Raw genomic sequence first — 25,000 nt, 5'->3', positions numbered from 1 at the left:
AGTACATACATAACATACATATGTTCATTATTTCTGTTTCTCCATACACAGTCTATTCAGAGCTTGAGGTTTTTATAACTGTTATTTTTTGTGTCTGAGTTGGAGACGAAAAATGAAACCTGCGGTATTATATTGTTTTTGTATATTTTACACAGGATAATATAGTCTGTCATCCCATAAAATCAAAATGTGTCAGACCATTCATTCACCTTACATAAACTACTGTATCTAAGTTACAAATGTGTTCTTTACTTCTGTTTGTGGGACACACGGGGCTCGTTTTTAGTGTTTAGTCTCTGCTGCAATTAACCTTAGCACAGTTCATACAGATGTGTCAGAATAGGACTACTGAGAGCCATGTGCACTCCAGTATATTGTCCCTGCAAGAGAGTGACCATTGTGAATTTCATTTAATGAAAATACAGGAAACAAGCTGCTCTATGCTGCAGGTAAAAATTATGGATGAGTTAAACTTTCAAAACTGTTCTGTGGAAAATATACTTAATTTCCCATTTCAAACATCAGAATTTTGCCTTAAGTCTTCCCAGTCCTGTCACAACCACATCACACAGCAGGAGAAATTAACCACTGTTGTACAAGCTCTGGTCATAGAGTCAAAATCCTGTTTCTTTATAAATATACTGTAGTGCAAAATTACTATTCTTAAAAAAATGACTAAAAAAGAAAGCAGAACTTAAAACTGCTATAGCTAGAAAAAAGCATCTCTGTGAAATTGCCTGTTCCACTACAAAATTATATTTGCACACAATTTCACCCAGACTTCAACAGAGTGTTATTTTAAATGCACAAACTTACAAGCAATTTAACATATGCCTTTGGTGAGCTACCTATGGTAGATGCTTACCAGTATGGGAGATGCTTACCTCCCAATAGATTGCTCAATACTTATTTTGAATCTGGACACAGTTTGGTAGGCTTAATATTACTATTTATATTTAATAATATATGTACCAAAGGATCTAATGAACAGTATGGGTAGAAATACCAGCTGGCTCCTGATTGGATTGAACTCTGCCCCAGCTTTATTGAGCTAAGACCAGGAATGCTAGAGGCAACACAACCAATGTACTAGTGTGGGAAATGGAGGGGTAAGTAAATTCCTTACCAATAAAGCTCCTTTAATTTGATGTCAAATAACATATCATTTAACATTATGTTTTGCTGAACTAGAAGCATTTTTATAGTGTTGTTTATATTAAGACTGATAAAACATACATTTATTTCATAATCAATATAAGTTCATATATATTTGTAATATTTACTTCAAACAAGAGTGTAATTGGGTGAAAATCTCCTCCTAAGACATGCCTTAATTGCTCCAAGGCTAGCGTCATTCCTTCCCAGAGGGAGACTGAGGCAAGTTTTATATCGGAGAAGAGGGACATGACATGTGCCACTTTGGTATGAAATTCCCATAATGAAGCTCAAACTGAACTAAACAGTAGCTGAGAAAAACACCTTCAGGCCCAAGATCCCTATTGTAATGAGGTGGGGAGTACAGTAACTACAGTACTGAAGGAAGAGAATGTTCTAACGTGAGAAGCAGTAAAATACCTGGCACTTAGGGGTCTATGTACTAAGCCTTGGAGAGAGATAAAGTGGATGCAGACACAGTACCAATGAATCAGCTCATAGCTGTCTCTTTACATATTTGAAAAATGACAGTTATAATATGATTGGTTGGTCCTTTATCTTCATCCACTTTTATCTCTCTCCAAGGCTTCTTACATAGACACCTCAGTTTAAACTGTGATACCTATGGCTAGAGACACCGAAGCGAGTCCATGAGAATGGGTTGGTGACAAGTCAGAAGTCAGGGCAGGCAGCAGAGGGGAGAGAATGCAAAGGTGAGCGCCTGTTTAAGGCCACAAAGTGCTGCTTTGTGCAGCAGAGGGCATGGCCACAATGACTTACTGTAACTTCAAATTGTGTCCTCATACCCCCAATTCAGAAGGCTGGTCTACACTCCTGGTAGTTCTGTAAACATCCCCAAATTCTGTAGTCATATGAGAAAGTATTCAATTATGGTTTACAGCTGTATAGTGTCTTCTAAATTTTATTTTTCACATGCAGTTTTGAAGCCGTCAGGTAGGAATATTAATGAGATTGTAAAAAAATATAACCATGGGCGCTGCTCAGAGTCAGCATCAAGTGTAGTGCTGGAGCAAAGAAATAATCAACAAAAATCAATATGAAAATAGTGACAAATATTAGTACATGGAAATGATGAATATTAAAGTTACAAAAGGACCACTGCAGGTCCAAATGGGAAAGTTACCCAAAAAGAGGTAGAACCAATAAACAGAAATATCGAACTGCACGGACATGTGAAATGTATTAGAAAAGGAAAAACCACACACCTATAAATGGGAGTGTATATTGGGCATACAATTACAGGTTGAGTCTCCGATATCCACGGAATATTCCGTATTTTGGAATATTTTTTATATCATAATGAAATATCTTGGGAATGGGAGCCAAATATACACGCAGAATGCATTTATGTGTTATATATATATATATAAAAGCTCCTATGAGCAGGGCCCTCTACCCTCTTGTGCATCTCCTTACTATACCTTCATCTACTTCTTACTCTCTACCAGGGCACCTAACACTTGATTGCTTTGCATTGTTGCTTATCTGGGTGTTATGGTCGTGAATGTAGCAATGTATATTATCCATGTCCTGTAATGTAATGTACTGTACTGTAAGTCACTGTAAATCAATCTATTTGTTTATGTACTTTGTAAGGCGCTGCAGAACACTTGTGGCGCCATATAAATAAACGATAATAATAATAATAATATTAATAATAATATACACCTTATACAAACAGCATGCAGGTAATTTTATACAATATTTTCAATAATTTTGTGACTCAAACAAAGTTTGTGTACATACATGAATTCAGTTATATTTCATATACACCTTATACACACACCCTGAAGGTAATTTTATACAATATTTTTTATAATTTGTGCCTTAAACAAAGTTTGTGTACATTGAACCATCAATAATCAAAGGTTTCATTATCTCAGTCAAGCCAAAAAAAATCTGTATTTCGGAATATTGCGTATTTCGGAACATTTGGATATGGGAGACTCAACCTGTACATAGACATTGTAAAGAAAATATATATAATGTATTTAATACAAAATAAAATATCAAATTAGATAATAAATCAGCACAATCTTATAAAAAAATAAATTGTGTGCACAGTAAACAATAAAAAACTATACACACACCTATAAATGGGGTTGTATATTTGTCATACAATTACATAGACATTGTAAAAAAAAAATTTATAATGTATTTAATAAAACATAAAATATAAAATAAGATAATAAATCAACACAATCCTATAAAATACTTAATTGTGTACACCATAAACAATGAAAACTATATAGAGTGATCTTAGATATTTTTAATGATAGAAGAAATGTTCATAAATATAATTTCTGACATGAGAGTAAACTTTGTACAGTTCCTATTATGAAGAAAGGATAAAAATTGCCGGTGATGTTCTGGATGCATGAAAAGTTCTGTGCAGTAGTTTTTGTAAGTGGTCCACTAGTAAACTCAGATGCAAAGGTGGTACCTGTCTGCAGCTTGTGCAGTTCCGGGTGGATGGTCGTGCGGACCTGGAACCACGGAGGAGCAATGATGAGCTGGTGCGAATAAGATGGAAAGTCCGGTATTTGGGAGTCCAATGGGTAGAAATAAAAAGAGGTTTTAGGATGCCTCTGATGTAGCTCAGTGATTCAGCGAAACTCATAAGGCTTCTTACCTTCAGTGACACCCAAAGACTAAGGGGTATATTTACTAAAGTAAGAGCTTTTAGAAGTGGAGATGTTGCCCATAGCAACCAATCAGATTCTAGCTATTATCTTCTAATAGGTGCTAGTTAAATGTTAAGTAGATTCTGATTGGTTGCTATGGGAAACATCTCCACTTCTAAAAACTCTCACTTTAGTAAATATACCCCTAGGTGTATATAGTTTTTATCTTTCTAATTCCTTTTTGTTAATTAATGAGAATGAGACTACTCCCTGAACTGGCAGGAACGTGCTCAATGAGTTCCTGAGAAACATCCATCGACATCTTCGATGTGCAAGAAGAACCAGAAGTCTGCCAGCTTTCAACACATTGGCTGTGAATGATCACATAGGATTAGCATTGCTGCATCATTAGTCCACATCAACCGCTAATTTGTATGCCTGAGGCATTATAGAGGCAGTACAAGATAGAGAGGGAGGGGCACAATTTTCATGTTAGTTGCACTTGAAATAGAGGGTTGTACTCTTCTCTCTAAAAACTGAAGCTTATCCCTATAACTCTTCTTCACCTGACCTGATCACCAGTTGTTATAAAACTAAAAGACTGGCTCAAAGAGCCATCTAGGACTAGTAGTTCTACAACAGCTGGAAAGCCACCGATTGCCTAAGCTGACTTATGTCATGTGGCTACTGCATTCATTACATACAGGGACTGCGCTCCTATTGAGCCATGTGAGGAGAAAATAATGGTAATTTTTGGTTAATTTGCACAGGAAGATATTGTCTAAATATACAGAAGTCTCTGTGTTGGTACAATAAATTCAGTAAGTCATCAAATATGTATAACAGCAAGAATCACATTCGCTGGCATTGAGCCTGTCAAAATGGAAAGCTGACTGCAGGGAGATTTTTTTTAACTGAAAATTGGACTAAATTCAAAACACTATTCAATGTTGTAAATGTTATTTAAGCAAGATAATATCAAGTGTATTGCATAATCCATTAATTTTGAAAGTATTTAAAGAAAACATAGACTACTATTTTTACAGTTTTAGAATATTTTTTGTATATAACTTACAGCCTTCCATCATTCTGTACACTGTAGATGAGATTAGTGACCTTCTCATTAGTGACCTTGTCATTTTGTTTGTTCTGCCAAATTCATTGAAATTGAAGTATTGACATTTTAGTTCAGTAATAATATAGAACGAAATATAATAGAGCTATACTTATCATCATTGAAGCATTTATATGGTCAAAGTACAGTACTAAGTGGTCATGTTTGCTTATTAGTGAAGTGCAAGTTGGATCGACCTTATCATTTGCTTATGTATATTTTTATCTTTTATTTTGTGTGTCAGTTTTGTATATTGTTTATTACATATTTTAAAGTGATCACTATTTTGGCAATAATTATATTAGTAATAGAGGACCTACAATATTTGTTCGCTCTCTGTTTACTTCATACGCTTCCAACTTCACTGCTACTTTTCAGAAGGTCTGTTTTTGAGCATGGTCTTGCTTGCTATAGCTTTATAAGGTTGCTAATTTGCTGTCAAACTCTGTACTATGGCCAGAGAGCCCAGTTGGAATAACAAGGCCTTCTGGCAGGGACTCGGATAAAATTATATATGAATGATCTATATACAGAAAAAGACAAAGCCTAGGAGCCTGTGGAGAGGTGATTTTAGGCAACAGTTAAGCTGGATACACACTATAAGGTATGATATATTGTTCTGGCGGGGATCGGAGCAATGTATAATGCGGATTGTATAGTGTGTATGCCCAATCATGTGTGTACACATAATTGGTGGGACAATGTGGTGAATGACACCATGCTGCTACATGCAGCATGGAATGATATATTGTGCAGTCATACACCGTATCGTACACAGTGTACGGCCAGCACGATATACCATTCCAACATGTCGTTCCGTCGGCTGGGTATACATAGTGTAATGAGTTCCCAGCTTTAATGTTGTTCAAAAAATATTGTTCAAATTCTGTTGGCTGACAATTTTTAGAACAAGTAACAGTTGAAAAATACCATATTCATTATGTTTCCATAGGAAAGCCTCTGTTTATTACTACTATTGACAGATTGGGGCTTAGTTAATCTAATGACTATTCCCCTGCAGTTACAAATGTCCTTTTTACATCATTCCAGAATCCCTCAGTTAGGTTCTATCCATGTTTAACCTGGTTCCAACAGTAATGGCCAGTCATAGATTAAACTTTTTCTTGAGAACCTGGTTTTTGGAACTTCTTGTAATGAAGTCATACCCACCTCATCTATTTGCTTGGCTATCTCTGGCCTGCAAACCTATCTTTTCCTTGAAAGCTCATCTTTCAAAAAATTTTTTGACGGTGTAATTCTAAATCATTATCACCTCACCACCTGTGTGGATTATTTTCTATATATAATATATATTTTATATTGGGCACATCATCTATATGACTTCAGTGAACAGAAAAGTTAAATAATAATGAAACTTAAGGATCATTATTGTTTTCAGTATTTCATTTCAACCTAGGCTATCGGTTAGGATCCAAAATAAAATGAAAGCTAATGCTTCTTTGATCCACTAGACCAACATATTGCATTAATTGTCCTGCATGGTATACTGTAGATCTTTTTTGCATTTGGATCGTGACCTTTGTCAGTGCCTTTGAAAATCCTACTTGGGGGAAAAAACCTTTGTACATGTCAACCGAGACCACAAATGTTTAACATAAGCTAATAACTCCAAGTTTACAGGGCATCTAGGTATTCTGGAAAGTATGGAATTAATGACCTTTATGGTAGTAAAACAAATCCTAAAGGCCAGGGGTCAATTCAATTAGGAGCGAGTTGGGTCCTGCAAGCCATTTTCACAGTGAATGTGTACCTCGATTCTCATTTGAAATTCAATTCCAAATTTCAAACCCATTTTCCCAACAAATATGTGATGTTTTTTTAGTGCTCATCCACCTGAGAAAAGGTAGGATAAATGTATTGATGGTAAATGGGATTTTGAACATGTTGATTGGGGTTACAAGGATTTTTTCCAACATTTTACAAACTTTAATAAAAAATATAATAAAAATTATATTAAACACATGTTAATGTACCATAAAATATTTTAAAGACTTTAATCTGCTGAAACACTTGCTGACTATAATTTTCCACCATTAAAAAAAACATTTAAAATTCAACCACTTCACATCTTTTAGAAACTTAAAAAAATGTGCTTATGGCCACTAGCAGCTTTCTGTATGGTCCTGCTATCTTAGTTCCCGCTTGTAGGGGGTTCAGGATGACTTCCCTTACTTTATCATGGACTTCTGCAAAGTTGCTTTTTGTAGAAAATTCACGCAACATCGCCGCAAATTGTCATATTATTTATTTATTTATTACCAGTTATTTATATAGCGCGCACACATTCCGCAGCGCTTTACAGAGAATATTTGGCCATTCACATCAGTCCCTGCCCCAGTGGAGCTTACAGTCTATATTCCCTATCACATGCGCACACATACACACTAGGGTTAATTTGTGTTGGGGGCCAATTAACCTACCAGTATATTTTTGGAGTGTGGGAGGAAACCGGAGTACCCGGAGGAAACCCACGCAAGCACAGGGAGAATATGCAAACTCCGCACAGGTAGGGTCGTGGTGGGAATTGAACCCATGACCTCAGTGCTGTGAGGCAGTAATGCTAACCATTACACCATCTGTGCTGCCCAATGTATTTGAATCGCACAATTCTCAGGTGTGTGCATTGTCACTTATGGTGCAAGTTCGCTTTTGCAAACTCGCATCTAATTGAATTGACCCCTACAACCTTCATATCTACAGCCTTTTAGCACACTTCTTGTTGGTATCATTGTTTCTATTTGAATGTTAACAGTTTCTTGTATTGTTATTCCTTGCAGTAAATCTTAAAGGTATCTTAAAATTGTAAGATGAAGCTGCTGTATTTATCAACACTATTTGCCATCCTCCTGACACAACTGGAGGCAAGACCACAAGCTGAAGGTAGGAATGTTGAAATTACCTATAACATCATATAATTCTGCTCTGTATAAGCATGTAATCCAAAAAGTGCCATGATATTGTGTGACATCCTCCTCAACACTTATAAAATGAAGGAGTTATGAGAAGGTAAAAGAACAATTAAGTCATCTATTTGAAATTAACATAGATATTAATAGCTGTTTATTATTGAGCTGAATAATATATTAAAAAAGTAAGATGTTTAGTCTGCCCTAAATATTTCCATCATGCGTTTCTATTAGGCTGCCATGATTCTTTTACTGAGCTGGCAGACTGTGAATGACAGCTTTGCAGAGCAGCACTGGGTTTATTAGTTGACTTATACACAAGGGTCAGTAATTTAAAAGACTGTATTTTCAGCTTCTAGATTGCGCACAAACAAATTGCGTCAAGTCCTCTGTGCATACTTGTACAAAATCCTCTGTGACACTTGTAACAAAACAAAACAAAAGTTATGGAGGCTTTATATACACTAAATATACAATCTGAATACTACAAGGGTAGATAAGATAATTAACACAATTATGTAAGTGTAATAGAGTTGCAAAAAATCTAAAATTCAGGGGTAAAGAATAGCAATGAAAAGCAAGGAATGTGTATGTGATGGAAGTGCAGAGGCTTTTACAAACAAGTGGTGACAGAGTTGGGTGAAATATAAGTGAAAATGAGAATTTAAAAATATGTAAATACAAAAATTAAAATAGGCTTGAAGATATCTATTAATAATGATAAATATCACAATTATGTAGATCCCATAGGGAAAAGAAATGTCAGTGGTAGGGAAGGGCTATAGAGCTATACACCTTATACAAAGTCCACTGATGATGCATCTGCACAGAACCTGAGCACTTACAGTATGTGTATGGAGTTCTGCTTTTCCCCACTGTGCCAAAGCAGTGATATGGGGGATAAGAGTCACCAACACAGGCACAGTGAATAAAATAAAGCAGTATCTGTTGTCAGAGCTCACTAACACTAATACACCCTGGTGTATAGCATTACAGGGTGAGATGGTGTATGGTCCTCTCATTGGCATATCTATAATGGGTGCAGGGTGTGTGGTGCACACAGGAGGGCCCATACTGCACACCCTCCATTCATTATTACTTACCTCTCCAGAGTGCTGCGTCACTGTGGCTATTTTCACAGAGATTTTCCCAAAGATTTGCACAGTAGAGGTATCTCCGGGACTGTGGCACGGGCACTGTGTTACCGGAGACATGAACATGTGCAGTAGACTCTGGCACAATGCAAGAGTCTACTGCACCACAGAGAGGAAGGGGGGCAGATGGAGTAGTCTGCACACAGGGCTCATCCTCTCTTAAACCATCCTTGGGTCCTCTGATGAAGTTTTAGTTTGGATTTCTTTAAAATTGATAAAAACTGCTACAGTATTATTAACATCAATAACATTAATTTCCATTCAATGTTGACCACCTCACAGCTAACAATATTGTTTTCACCCATATTGGTCAAAAGCTGCAGTGAGCTGGCTGGCTGGCTAAAGTAAGCTACAGACCAGCGGCACAGCCAAATGTCAGTTTAAAAGAATACGGCACATCTATGAAACATGGTGGAACTACAGTGGAAGACAAGATGGCAATTTAATAAACTATACAATTCTATAGAATGTTTTCATTATCAAGAACTAAATCCGAGGCCCAAGGACAGCACAGGTAAATGGAGATGGAGGATTTAGTGGAAGTCAGGTAAAGCATTGATTCATTCATTCATTCATTCATTCATTCATTCATTCATTCATTCATGTATTCATTATAGTACCAATATAACTATTAAGAAAAAAAATCTGAGACATGGAAAACATTATTAAAAAATAAGCTTCCAAATTTCAATAAGATTTCTAAAGTGGAAACTGAGAGGCTGATTCAGCAGTGCATGCAAGTGCACTGCTGATTGCAGATTCCCAATTAAGTGTGCAGAATGGGTCCTGCATAGTCACACGCAGCACCTTCTGTGCCTCTGCCTGATTGTCAGGCAGAGGCATTTAAGGGGCGGTGCGGGGATGGAGACAGCCGGCATTCCCGGAAATGGGGGCATGTCCACCCAGTTTTCCGGGAGTGGCAAGGCCATGGCCTTGCAAGCCAGCCAGCCTGAGTAAGTTGAGCCTTACTCAGCTGGCCGGTGGCCCAACGCCATCCACTATCGCAACCATCGATCACTGATGGTCGCGATGGTGATCCCAGCCTAGACCTCCATCACAGTGCTGGGATCGCAAATTCAGCAGGATATGTCATACACCTCCTGCTGCATTTGCATAATAGCAAGGATGGAATTGCAAAGCAGCCTACGTGCAGCTTTGCAATTGCATTACTTGCTGATTTGCTCCTTGATTCCAAGCTGCAAATCACAGGCATCTGCCAATACAAGAAATTCAAGGCAACAGCCTAGTCAAAGTCAATAATTATTAGTTATTTGATTTGATGATACTATTCTGTATCTATAGAGAAGCTGCAAGAAACAGGGCCTATACACCTGGATGAGAAAGTGGTGATGAATGGCATTGCAAGATAAAACGAAAATGAACACCACAGTAACGTAGGATATTATACACTGCCTGTCAAACACACACAAGCTTGGCAAAGCCAATAATGAAATTTGCATTGTCTTTGGGCCCTCTAACCCACCCTTATGTTGTACATATTAAAAAGGACATGCACAGTTTAACAAACTAAGCACTTCAGTAACAGGGACTGCCACTTTTGTGGCTGAAGTGCTGGGTTTGTTTGGGTCCCCACAAACCAAGCTATTAATGTGCTTAAGGCAGCTAACAGAGTTGTTAATCATCATCAAAGTTGAGAAATGTAATTATCCTCCTCATCCTCATCATTGTTAATATCACACAATATTAGCTCATCCCTACTGAAATCCACTGTTACAGAAGGCTCTGTAATTTGTCATAATTGGCCAGCAAAGGTCCTCCTCATAGAATTTATAATTCATTTTTATGAAGATCAGTTTTTCCACACTTTTTGGAAGTAGCCTCCTACACTGATCGCTCACAAGGTTTCCAGCTGTGCTAACACTCTTACCGAGTACACAGTAAAGCAAAGCTAGTTTGTACAAGGGGCTCCAAATTGCCATTCTATTGATGCTTATTGTATCAGATTGAGTCACGGTAGAGGTGTCAATAATTGTGGCCAATTCATTTAAGCCTGACCAGATATCATAATGTTTGACTCTGATGCACTCAGTTGACTCATAATCACCAGAGGGTATCTTGGAAAAAGTTTTTTTCCTGGCAGCAGTATTTGTAGGAGAAACTGAACCAGGAGACGTCACCGTATCATGTGCCACTTGACAGCTTGCCGGTGAGGAGCTCTTTGCATCTCTTAAGATCTGTGCCATTTGGAAATAAATGTTTGACTTAAACCTATGATCAAGCATGGTTGCCAACATTTAGTGATTCAATTGCAAGATGTTGACAACCCTTTGGTCCTGAAATCTACAAGTCCAACATACTTTGTGGTCTCACTTTGTTTCATCTCCTTCTTCAGCATCTCTAGTTGCTTTTCCAGTGGTTTAATACAAAAGAAACAAAGGTATCTTGCACAGAACAACAATGGTAATGGTAGTAATATTATGAAATGAAAACCAATTTATAAGTTAAAAATCTAAAACTACTGGGTTGTTTCTTCTTACTCAGGTTGATGGTGCTCCCCTGGGTTAGCAACAGTACATATGCATACTCAGAGGGAATTGCTGTAAAAGAAAGAAGAATTACAACAGAAACGGAGAACCCTTCGTGGGGGCACAGTTTTTTAATGATGGCTTGTATGCAACAATGAAAAATGAGTATATTCTGAAATATAACCTTTAATAAATATAATTAAAATATGTGAGAAAAATAGGCACAAAAATAGTTATCCACAAGAAAGGGTATGAGTCTGTAATATAAATGAAACAAAGAATATATTTTCTTAATTACAGTAGTCGGCTGGGTGAAAATATTGACACATAAATTCTCAGTCTTAATTAGATTAAATTCAGAGAGAGTTGGCATGTATTTCAAAATAAGGATACTGTTTATCTTACCCTAGTCGCTGACTTACAAGACACTAACGTATAATAAGTCAAAAGGTTTCAATATTCTAGTGTCATTACACAGGACTGATATAAATAGTGCAAATCTTATCTCCATGACATGGTTAAAATGTTGATACATTCATCAATATGCAAATAAGGGGATTCATAAGCAACCAGAGAAATTAATATTTATATCACTTATCTATATATGTGAATAATGGATTTTAATATGTCAGAATGGAACTCATAGTGAAAAACCCAACAACAGAGACACAAGTAAGATAGATGGTAAAGATGTTTTGCAGCTTTTAACCCTATCTGCAACAAAAATAACCATTCATAGAGCAATGCAACAATTGAGGTTACCTTGCCAGCAGTAATTGCATAGGCTGGCTGTGAGTAAAATAGCTGTATTAAGCTATGTAAGTCATTAGTCGATATTATGGTTCCATTTAAAATTGATCAGAATAGAATCAACATCCTGACAAAATCGACCACAGTGTTTCTATTCAAAATAGATAATTTACTAAGTCGATTTTGGGTTGTTATTATTATTATTATTATTATTATTATTATTATTATTTATTTTTATGGCGCCACAAATGTTCTGCAGTGCCTTACAAAGTACATAAACAAATAAGTAACCAGCAACTTTCAATACAATACAATACACGAACAAGGAAAATAAACATTGCTATATTAGCGACCTTTACGCCCACATAAGCAGCCAAGTGTTAGTTGCCCTAGTGGGGAGTAAGAGATAAATGAAAATACAGTAGGGAGAAGCACAAGAGGGTAGACGGCCCTGCTCAAAAGAGCTTACATTCTAAAATGGAGGGGCAGACAAACAGGAGTGACACAGATGGGGTAGGCGGGGAGGAAGGAAGATGTAGCAGCAAGTTAGCGCGACGGAATTTGCTGCGCTACATAAGAAACTGTTAATAAATAAATAAGTTAGGATGAGAGCTGGAAGGCTTTAATGAAGTAGTGGGTCTTAAGAGTTTGTTTGAATGATTGTAGAGAGATGCAGAGTCTGATGGGGAGAGGGAGGGAGTTCCAAAGGTGGGGAGCAATGTCGGCAAAATCATGGAGGTAGGAGTGGGAGGAAGTAGTCAATTGGCATGAAAGGCGGCGTGTATGAAGTGAACAAAGAGGTAGGACAGAAGAGTGAAGGGAGATGAGATCAGAGATGTAAATGCTAGAGGAATGGGTGGGGGCTTTGTAAGTGAGTGTGAGAACCTTGAATTGGGTTCTGAAATGGAAGGGGAGCCAGTGGAGGGCTTGTAGGAGAGGGGAGACAGATGTAGAGCGTTTGGAGAGGAAGATGAGCCGAGCAGCAGCATTGACCACAGATTTGAGAAGAGAGGGAGATGGGATTTGGGGAGGCCAGATAGGAGGAGGTTACAGTAGTCCAATCTGCAAACGAATAGTGAATGTATGAGGGTTTTGGTGGCATCCTGGTTGAGAAAGGGTCCGATCTAGGAAATATTCTTGAGATGGAAATGACAGGACTGTGAAAGGTTCTGAATATGTGGTTTGTAGGAGAGGGAAGAGTCCAGGATGACTACCAAGACAATGCACTTTGGGACTAGATGAGATAGTTATGCCATCTATTGATAAGGAAATAGTGGGAAAGTGGATTCCATTCTGATTTTGGTGGTGCATTGGTCTCTATTTGAAGTTCTAAATGTATTTTATTCACCTTCAATAGAACCCAAAATAGACACAAAATTATATAAAAGCATTCTTATTGGCCAGAACATGTCACATGCACTGTATTACCCACAAACACCCTCATTCCAGTGCTAATTTGCATATCCACATTTTTAAAAAGTCATTGCTATGCCTTTTAAATGCCTGATTTATACAGCCACAGTGCAATCACAGTGCGCCACATGCCTCTATCCCCTGTTTTTTTCCAGCATATTGAGTTTTCAGACAATTCTATATGATTTAAAACCAAATAGAACTGTTTCTAATGGTTCTATTGAAATGGTGATTTGGGGTCTATTTTGGTCTATTTTCACATCGACTAAATAAACCTTTTCTACTGAAGGCTATGTGGAAGTAGCAATGGTCTATTTGAAATTATATTTGTGTGTGAAGTTGAATTTCTGGGGATTTTGAGTCAGTTTTGTCTTTTTTAAATACCTGATTGTTAGGGGTAAATTTACTAAGAATCGAGTTTGGTCAAGTTGTGTTTTTTTTAAGTTCGATTTGCATCGCCAAAACTCGGGTGTGATTTTTTTTTTTTGCAAATTTACTAAGAAGCGAGTTTAGCTGAAAGTGAGTTTTTCGATGGTGAAGCAAATCGAGATTTCTCGCCTGAGTTGCAAGTGAAGTTGAGATTTCTTACCCGAGTTGCAAGTGAAGATGAGATTTCTCACCCGAGATTGTACTGTTTTCTCTCTGCAAATCTCTCCCGAGTTAGCAGCCTGCACATATCAGTGAGACATGTGCTGGGTGCTTGTGTTCTACCTGTAAAAAACAGGGTTTTTTTCCTTAAAAAAATTATGTGTGGTCCCCCCCGAAAGACTAACCAGCCCCGGACTTGCCAGCCTGTCCTGGTTCTTAATTTACAGGGGAAAAAATGTGTAGGGTTCCACTGTAAATTACGAACCAGCACCAGGCAGCAGGGACAGAGCTGGTTTTAAATATATATACGTAGAAAAAAATTGACGTGAGGTTCCACGTATATTTAAAACCAGCCCTGGACTCTTTCTAGTGGGGGGCTGATGCCACAGCCGGGGTGCCCTTTCACCGGGTCCCCTAGCTGCAGCATCAGTCCTAACTGCTAGTCAGCCCATGCCAGGGATCCCTGGGGAGTTGAGTACCCCTCCAATAAAGGGGTACCCCTCTCCAGGACACCCCTAGTCTAGGCTGATAGCCCCGGGCTACCCCTGCCACGCCTGGGCAGTGTGTGGCGGGTTGATAGTGTAGGTGTAGTGTAAAATTATAAATAACAACATTGTCTTTACAGTGGAACTACAGGTCCCAGCAAGCCTCCCCCGCATGCTGGTACTTGGAGAACCACAAGTACCAGCATGCGGGGCATTAAGGGCCCACTGGTATGTGTAGTTCACCTGTAAATAAATGTGTAAAAAAATACAACACACACCGTGAGAATAAAGTTTTATTACATACATACATACACACACATACTTACCTGCTACCAGATGTTCATGTCCCCTTCTCAACGTAAAGTTTCCAATCGAAATACCTGAAAAAAAAAAACAATACTCACCTTTTGTCCCTCGAAATCCTATTAGGTGGCCGGACACTCTGTAAAAACATGTATCAGCATGGTGTTACAGTATCGCAAATGACTTCAGTGTCCGGGCCGCCAGCCAATCAGCGGCAGCTTCCATTATCAGACGCTCATTGGCTGGGACCCACATGGAGGAGCCACTCATTGGCTAACTACACATACCAGTGGGCCCTTAATGCCCCGCATGCTGGTACTTGTGGTTATATAAGTACCAGCATGTGGGGGACGCTTGGTGGGACCTGTAGTGCCACTGTGTTATTATGATGTTATTTCTAATTTTACACTACACCTACACTATCAACCCGCCACCCACCACCCAGGGGTGGGCGGGGATAGCCCCGGGCTAGCAGCCTAGGCCAGGGGTGCCTTGGAGAGGGGTATCCCTTTATTGGAGGGATACTCAACTCCCCAGGGATCCCTGACTGATGCTGCAGCTGGGGGCCCGGTGAAAGGGCACCCCTGGCTGTGGCATCAGCCCCCCGCTAGAAAGGGTCCAGGGCTGGTTTTATTTATAGGGGTGCCCCTATGCAATTTATTTACCCCTATAATTAAAACCAGGACTGGCCCTGCAGCCAGGTGCTGGTACCTAATTTATGGTGGAACCCTATTCATTTTGTTCCCCGTAATTTTAGGTACCAGGACAGGCTGGCAAGTCCGGGGCCGGTTAGTGTTTTGGGGGGGACCTCACGTAATTTTTTTCAGAAAATTAAGTAACAATTAACATGGAAAAAAATATATATATATTTATATGTGTATGTTTCAGCAAAACTCTCAGATCTTGAAAGGAGTGTTTAAAACATCAATTTGGCAGCGAGTTTGCAGGCATCCCACCCGAGATTCTAATCTCAATTCTTGGTAAATTTGCAACATGTATGTTTTAGGTGAAATGTACTTCAGATTTTGGCCGATGGTGAGAAGATTTGAGTTTGCTAACTCACCCGAGTTTTACGAGTGAGATTACCCGAGTTTGCCTTTAGTAAATTTGCGAGATGAAAACATGCCTAAACTCACCCAAGATTTTCATCTCGACCAAACTCGATTCTTAGTAAATTTACCCCTCAAAATCACCTCAAAATCACCACAAAATAGAATGGAACTGAAACCAAATTTTAGTAAATTTACCCCCTAGTGCTAATATAGCCATCATGGCTTCAGTGATCTTCTGTGCAACAGGATGGCAGCTGTCATACTTGGTTGCTTTTGCAAATGATTGTTTCACAGTCAATTGTTTTAAACTACTAGTCTTATTGGTCCCCTTCTGTAATGAAGATTCACCTCCAGCAGCATCAGCAGCAGCCCTAGCGTGCAATGATTCTTCTTGGGAATCCTGAATAGGGGAGGAGTCAGTTAGCCTTTGCAAACTGGATGCAGACGGACTACCTCCAATCATTAATGAGGAGGTAGATGAGGAAAGTGTTGATGGTGGAGATTTTGTGTGCTGGGATCTATCCATGCTGCTGGTAGCTGATGCTGGACTGCTTGTTATTATTTTACTGGATTTTTCAAATTGTAATAATTTGCATGAACTCGCTGCTAATGGTGTAACAGGGAAGAAGTGCCTAGATGAGTAACGTCCCTACCTCTACTTAATTTGGCCTCACAAATGATACCGATGGCTTGACAAATGTCAGGATTTTGGAAAAATGATTCCACCAGAAAGCGGTGTCTTCTTTGGTCTTATGCCCAGGCATGACAATGTCCTACTTCTACTTATCACTGGCAATAACTGCTTACACTGACAGCTAACTTACTTTGGCACAAACAACATCCTCTTGAATTTTATCAACTTCTTGTCTTGTCCAACACATTCATCATCAACATCCTCATTAGCGTCAGATACACAAATATCCCCCTCATCTTGTTGCACTTCCACAGTAACATTCTCAATGTCTATGTCACAATCCTTACTTTTAGTACTACTCCTCACATTTGCAGAGGGTGCAGAAGTGGTGGAAGGAGGCTTCTCTACAATTACAGTTTGTAAAAACAGTTTGTTATTCAGCCTTAGTGTTCTTTTTGTGCACTGATTTGCCTGTTTTAAAGGTGACACAACTAGACAGAGTGAAAAGGTGTTGCATGCAAGGTTATAGAAGATACCTGACTGTGTTTGGCACCACCTTTTGCAATAGGCCTTTTAGTGCATGAAACAGCAGTATCAAGACCACCGATCACAAAGAAAGACCATGGTCTGAGCATTTTCTTGCCACTGCACATGGTGTATGGCATGTTGGCAATTTTATTTTTTGCAGCAGTAAATTTTCCTTTCATGGAATGAGGTAATGTTTTCTTAATGATTGTGAAATACAGTTTAGATTTGAGGTGCCCTTTACACCTTCTTTCTCCTTGACCACCTTTAGTAGATTTTGAAGAAGTACTATGACTGGCAGCAGCCACAGCACTAGTACTGGGTTGCTCCTGCTCTTCTATTGAGGAGTAAAACTACTGTTGTTGAACTTAACTACCCCCAACCCAAGTGAACATACAATGAGATAAGGAAAGGAGGGACTGCTACCTTTATCATGCAGTTTTATTAAAAGACTGCAGATTTTTTTTTAACCCCTGCAAAAAAAAAAAATTTTTTCTACTTATGATTTCTGAGGTACAGATAATGGGGATACCACTACATACAGTAGCTGCCACTGGAAAATACACTATGCAAATGTTTAAAATTCCTTTACAAAAAAATGGGAATTTTTTTTACGCACCAGGAACAGAACAAGTCTTCTTTGAATTGGTTTGGGGTGCAGATGATGGGGGATACCACCACACACAATTAGAATAGTAATATATGCTGATTCAACACACAATTCTTGAAAAATACAATATATTATATTGAATTAGAAAAGACTGCAGGCTTTTTTAGACAACAGATAAAATAAAATAAAAAATTAATAACAGGATAAGAGGTCTTCTTGGGGTACAGCTCAGACACAGCAGAGTCTTTTTTGTACAAATAATCTTGAAATCAGCACTGCCCTCAAACACAAGTGAGAAACAATATACTACAGTGTAGATAGATTTTTCTGAGAGAAAAATAAGTGCAGATTCACTTTGACAGATAATCAATAGCCTTTTTTTTGCAGCAGCACCACACACAGTAGCCTGTTTGCTTGCAGTGTGTGTGCAGTGTGTGTCTGACAAACAAACACACAATGACAATGATGCCTGCAATCACCCTTCCCACCCAATGCATCTACCTACTACAACTCTCTCTGCCCTAATCTGGTGTCCTGATGGCGTTTATAAACTTTTTATATAGCACTTAGTCCCTCACCCTCTCCCTCCACTCTCTTGTGTGAAATGGCTCCTGATCACAAGCAGGGCCGTCTCTAGGGGTGTTCGACCAGTGTGGTCGCACAGAGGCGCCACCCGTAGAGGGGCGGCACCCCTCCCCAGCATCCCGATTTCAGCGGGACAGTGCTGTCCCGCTGTTCCACCCGCGGGCCAAAGTGGCCCGCGGGTGGTCAAATCGGGAGGTTGGGGACCCCACTGCCGCAGCTGTGCAGCGGTACCGGACCCCCGGAGTGTCCCCGGAGTGTGAATGGAAGCCGCGCACATGCGCGCGGCAACCATTCACTGACTGGAGAGGGCTGGGGGAAGCCCAGCCAGTGACGGAGTGCTGGGCTTAACCTCCAGCCTGACGTTATTTGGAGGCGTGCCATGTGGGCACACACAGGGGGCGTGGCCTATGGTAATTAGGCCACACCCCACAAATTCGGTTTTAGGGCGCCTTCTGAACGGCCGGCACAGGGTGCTCCGAACCTTGGAGCCGGCCCTGATCACAAGGGAAGGACTCGTATATGCAATCCAAAATACACTAGATCCGACTCCTGGATAATTATGTTTTGCTCCTGGGATCCGAACTTGGCGGGAAGACGCAAGCCGGGACTCAGACTCAGATCCCTTAAGTTCGAATGTGTTCTCTTTTCACAAAAACCGAACCATCATCTCTAGTTTAATTATATAAACACTTCACAGGTACTCTTAACTTTGGGAGTAATGACGACCACATTTAGATATTTTCTTAACGCAATATTTAAAATAATCTTTATATTACCCATAACATACTGTATACAGTAGTAATAACTACATGTCAAAAACGCATATATAGATGAGACAAGCTTTGTTCCTACCGTTCTATTGTATAGAGATTTTAGCAAGGAGAACCCCTACCTCACCTCCACTAGCATACAATCATAGCCCACTCTCGGTACAAGGCTCATGCTCAGCGCAACATATTATGAAAATGATTAAATCAATTGTAATGGAGAACAGAGACTATTAAATAAAACAACAGATAGACAGATTTGCTAATTATGGTTAAAACTAGGGTGAGTTCAGATTTAGGAACTTAGTTAATGGGGCTGCTTCAAATAAACACAAGGAGGTATATTTACTAAAGTGCGGGTTTTTAGAAGTGGAGATGTTGCACATAACATATAATCAGATTCTAGCTATTATCTTCTAGAAGGTGTTAGATAAATGTAGATAAATGTTAGATAAATGTAGGCTCGGTAGTGGTCTCGTACATTATGTTTCTGTGCACATTAGCGGCAATACAGTAATGACACTATTGATCATGTGTGAGCAAGAATGAAGAAAGAGCATTACCTAAACATTACAAAGAAAGAGTTCCTTTATAACTTTTTATTTATTTGACAGAGGCCTTAGGTTTTATTGATAAAGCAGTAACTCGATTGAAAAAGTAGATTCCCCTATTTGAAAATAATCACTCTTTTTTTTTTCCTAGGAATGCTAGGTAATAAGATAATCGTTATTCCCCTTCTCCAATTCTAATTAGTACAGTGATCCCTGTCATGGTAAGCACAGGGAAATTACATTTTTGCTCCTTTATTTAAAACAGACCCATAGCTATTTAGTAAATAGTGCAATCATGCAGTAACTTAATTATCAATTACCTTTGATTGTTCTAGAGCAATTTTGCACCTATGTTAGTATATTCTTCCAGACTACTGTACAACTGCAGATAGGCGATAAATAAAGGGTACTTTATGTGTGGCAGCAAATAGAATTCTCTTGATCCAGCATGGAAGGTGGTCTCTGCACAGTAACAGCTGACAGATCTATCCAGGCTTACCAGATGCCATTCACTGTACTGTGTGAGACCCTGCAGGGAAAGGATTGCAACCTCAAACATCTTTATTTATAGAGAGCGCTTTTGTTTGTAGTCGCCACACTTAAGCTGAAAGCAAACTCCGCATCGGGCCAACTTTGTGTCAATAAAACAAATTTAACTTCCTTCCCTGATGTGGTTACATTTTGATGTCGGAACTAAGCTAAGTTATCCAGGACTGTTCCATTAGAGAGGGAAAATAAAGTGTATTTTGTAGAGAGGTTAGAGATGTTAAATCAATAACCTATTGAGAAATGAATGAATTAAATGTCTTGAAGGATTATTGTATGAATAATGGCTTTATATATGTACGTTTTGTAGATGTCCTCATTTTACTGTATTTTGCTTTTAGTTTCAAGCAATAATTCCACAGCCACGCAGGTGGAGTTGAATTTTCTGCAGTTCATTATTAATCTTAACTTTTGGACTCTTTTGATTTTAAGATGCCAACAATATAATGGCATTGTTTCCCTTTAGGCGGATCTGTTCACATTTTTGTAATCCGGTTACTACACACAGCTAAGCCCTGTTAGCCCTTAAACCTATTTAAAAAATCCATCCCACAGCCAGTTGCTAATCCAAATATTTCCCTGTACACTTCATGCAAGGATAAATCCACAAATATGCCATGTCTCTGCCATGTAGTGGCTGTTGCCAGGTTTGTATCTGTGGTGTCTGTCTCAATATTTGATTCATATTTACAAAGATGTGATATGAATAAATGGGGTACAAGAAAGGTTAACTTGGAAAAGGTTTTATTCCATTTTTGACAGATGACTGTATGGGTTAGCAACTGATTTCAACATTTGTTAGTATGAATTTTAGATAAAAAATTAAGTTATATAGTAGTTTATGTTAGGGGTGCGCACCGGCCACTTTTCGTGTTTTGGTTTTGGATCTGGATCTTTCTTCGTGTTTTGGATCTGGATTGGTTTTGCCAAAACCACCCTTCCGTGTTTTGGGTTCTGGGTTTTGTGTTTTGGATTTGTATTTTTTTTTTAAAAAGCATAAAAACAGCTAAAATCACAGAATTTGTGGATTTTTCTGCTCCTATGCTATTATTAACCTCAATAACCTTAATTTCCACTAATTTCCAGTCTATTCTGAACACCTCACACCTCACAATAGTGTTTTTATGTCCAAAAGGTTGCACCGAGGTAGCTGGATGACTATGCTAAGTGATACGAGTGGGCAGCACAAACACGTGGCCCATCTAGGAGTGACACTGCAGTGGCAGACAGGATGGCAGTTTGAAAAACTAGGCCCCAAACAGTACATAATGAAAAGAAAAAAAAGAGGTGCAAGATGGAATTGTCCTTGGGCCCTTCCACCCACCCTTATGTTGTATAAACAGGACATTCACACTTTAACAAATCAATCATTTCAGCGCCAGGGTCTGCCACACAACTGTGGCTGAAATGATTGGTTCGTTTGGGCCCCCACAAAACAAGCTGGCAATTAATCTGTCCCTGCACAAACTGGCTCTACGGAGGCAAGATGTCGTCCTCATCCTCCTCATCCACCGATTCCTCACCCTCTTCAGTGTTGTGTACATCCTCATCCTCACAGAGTATTAATTCGTCCCCACAGGAATCCACCACCACAGGTCCCTCTGTACGTTCTGGAGGTTGGTCACCCTGGAAGAGTTGATAATTCAATTTTATGAACATCATCTTCTCCACATTTTGTGGAAGCAACCTCCTACGCCTTTCGCTGACAAGGTTCCCGGCTGCACTAAACACTCTTTCGGAGTACACACTGGAGGGGGGGCAACTCAGGTAAAATAGAGCCAGTTTGTACAGGGGCCTCCAAATTGCCTCTTTTTCCTGCCAGTACAGGTACGGACTGTCTGACATGCCTACATGAATGCTGTGACCGATGTAATCCTCCACCATTCTGTCTATGGTGACAGTATCATATGCAGTGACAGTAGACATGTCAGAATTTGTTGCCAGGTCCTTCAGTCAGGACCAGATGCTCAAACTTGGTCCTGCCTGCCCTGCATCACCGCCAGCGGGTTGCTTAGGATACCTAAGTTTTCTCCTAGCAGCCCCAGTTGCGGGAGAAAATGAAGAATGAGCTGTTGACGTGTCACGTTCCGCTTCAGCTGACAGTGTTTTCACCAGCAGATCTTTGCACCTCTGCAGGCTTGTGTCGGCCGGAAAGAGAGACACCACATAGGCTTTAAACCTAGGATCGAGCATGGTGGCCAAAATGTAGTGGTCTGATTTCAACAGATTGACCATCCGGGAATCCTGGCAAAGCGAATGAAGGGCTTCATCCAGAAGTCCCACATGCCGAGCGGAATCGCTCCATCTTAGCTCCTCCTTCACTTTCTCCAGCTGCTTCTACAAAAGCCTGATGAGGGGAATGACCTGACTCAAGCTGGCAGTGTCTGATCTGACTTCACGTGTAGCAAGTTCGAAGGGCTGGAGAACCTTGCACAACACGGAAATCATTCTCCACTGTGCTTGAGTCAGGTGCATACCTCCTCCTTTGCCTATGTCATAGGTGGATGTATAGGCTTGAATGGCCTTTTGCTGCTCCTCCATCCTCTGAAGCATATAGAGGGTTGAGTTCCACCACGTCACAACCACTTGCTTCAGGTGATGGCGGGGCAGGTTCAAGAGTGTTTGCTGGTGCTCCAGTCTTCGTCACGTAGTCGCTGAATGGCGAAAGTGGCCAGAAATTTTTCGGGCCACCCGAAGTGTCTCCTGCACGCCCCTGTCGCTTTTCAGAAAATTCTGCACCACCAAGTTTATTGTGTGAGCAAAACATGGGACATGCTGGAATTTGCCCAGATGTAATGCCCGCACAATATTGGTGGTGTTGTCAGATATCACAAATCACCAGGAGAGTCTAAGTGGGGTAAGCCACTGGGCGATGATTTCCCTCAGTTTCTCTAAGAGGTTGTCGGCGGTGCGCCTCTTACTGGAACCGGTGATTCACAGCGTAGCCTGCCTTGGAACGAGATGGCGTTTCTGAGATGCTGCTACTGGTGATGCTGCTGTTGTTGCTGCGTAAGGTGATACATCTACCCAGTGGGCTGTCACAGTCATATAGTCCTTAGTCTGCCCTGTTCCACTTGTCCACATGTCCGTGGTTAAGTGGACATTGGGTACAACCGCATTTTTCAGGACACTGAGGACACTTTTTCTGACGTTTCTGTACAGTCTCGGTATCGCCTGCCTAGTGAAGTGGAATCTAGATGGGATTTGGAACCAGGGACACGCTACCTCCATCAATTGTCTAAATCCCACTGCACTAATGGCGGATACCGGACGCATGTCTAACACCAACATAGCAGTTAAGGCCTCAGTTATACGTTTTGCTTCAGGATGACTGCTGTCGTACTTCATCCTCCTCGCTAAGGACTGTGGGAGGGTCAATTGTTTAGTAAAAGTAGTGGTGTTCCTACTTCCTCTCTGGGATGATGAACGACTCCCAGCAGCAGCAACAGCAGCAGTGGCAGCAGTAGACGTAGCAATGCAGGATCCTCCGGAGGAATCCCAGATAGAGGAGTGAGTCATGCCAGTGACATGGCCTGCAGGACTACTTCCGATCCTGACTAAGGAGGAAATTGACGAGGAGGGAGTTGACGGTGTGGTTTGCAGGCACTTGGATACAACAGGACAAAGGTATTTAGGTGTCCCTGGACTGCTTACGGTCTTAGCCAAAGTTTCTGAACTTGACAGTAACTTTTTATGAACGCGCTGCAGGTGACTTATAAGGGAAATAAGGGTGACTTATAAGGGTGACTATAGGTGGTTAACCCCTACTTATTTCACCTTTACATATGGTACATATGGCAAGACAGTTGTTGTCCGGATTTGGATAGAAATATTGCCAGACCAATGAGGTGGAATGTTTGGTCTTCTGCTGCCCAGGCATGACCGTGATGGGCTTTTTCATTCCACGGACAACAACTGTCTCCCCTGGAGCCTGATTTAAACAAACCACATCACTATCAGAATCCTCCTCACCAACTTCCTCCTCAGCACCAGCTACACCAGTATCCTCATCCTGTTGTACTTCAACAGTGACATCTTCAATTTGCATATCAGCAAGTGGACTGTGGGTGCTCCTTTCAGCACTTGCAGGGGGCATGCAAATGGTGGAAAGAGCCACCTCTTCCCGTCCAGTGCTGGGAAGGTCAGGCATCGCAACCGCCACCACACTTGGACTCTCCTTGGGGATTTGTGATATCTTCTTAGAAAGCACAGTTCTTCGCTGTGCTTTTGCCAGCTTAACTCATTTGATTTTTTTAGTGGGAGGAGGGCTTCCATCGTCATGTGAAGCTGAACCACTAGTCATGAACATAGGGAAAGACTTTAGCCGTTCCTTGCCACTCCGTGTCATAAATGGCATATTGGCAAGTTTTACGTTTCTCCTCAGATGATTTAAATGTTTTTTATTAAGGTCATGTTCCTGAACTTTGTCATTTGGGATTGTATGTGCCCTCTTACTACTACATTGGGCATCGGCCTTGGCAGACGACGTTTATGGCATGTTATCGTCTATGTCATGACTAGTGGCAGCAGCTTCCGTACTAGGAGGAAGTGGTTCTTGATCTTTCCCTATTTTATTTTTATCGGAGAAAGTTTGGTCCTCCATTTATGTTACATTGATATATACGTGCGGCTAAGGCGCACACAAACACAGAAAATAATTTTTTATTTTTGTTGGAGACTAGTGCACTTTGTGGGTTACACCACCCTTTA

General features: G+C 40.1%; 1 protein-coding gene across 2 annotated transcripts in view; it reads left to right on the top strand.

Moving 5' to 3' along the window:
- Positions 1–25,000, top strand: part of MATN4 (matrilin 4) — a 75,101-nt gene that overhangs the window by 23,911 nt on the left and 26,190 nt on the right. For both annotated transcript variants that reach the window (XM_088442792.1, XM_088442791.1), the window contains exon 2: positions 7,713–7,815. In XM_088442792.1, the coding sequence (XP_088298918.1) occupies positions 7,743–7,815 (73 nt within the window). In that variant the 5' untranslated portion in view covers positions 7,713–7,742. The remainder of the gene's footprint in view (positions 1–7,712; positions 7,816–25,000) is intronic.

This window comes from Taudactylus pleione, unplaced genomic scaffold (genome assembly GCF_031769625.1).
Source record: "Taudactylus pleione unplaced genomic scaffold, aTauple2 ptg000317l, whole genome shotgun sequence".
Taxonomy (NCBI): domain Eukaryota; kingdom Metazoa; phylum Chordata; class Amphibia; order Anura; family Myobatrachidae; genus Taudactylus; species Taudactylus pleione.
Note: the sequence above shows the minus strand (reverse complement) of the source record. Positions and strands in the feature narration are given on the sequence as shown.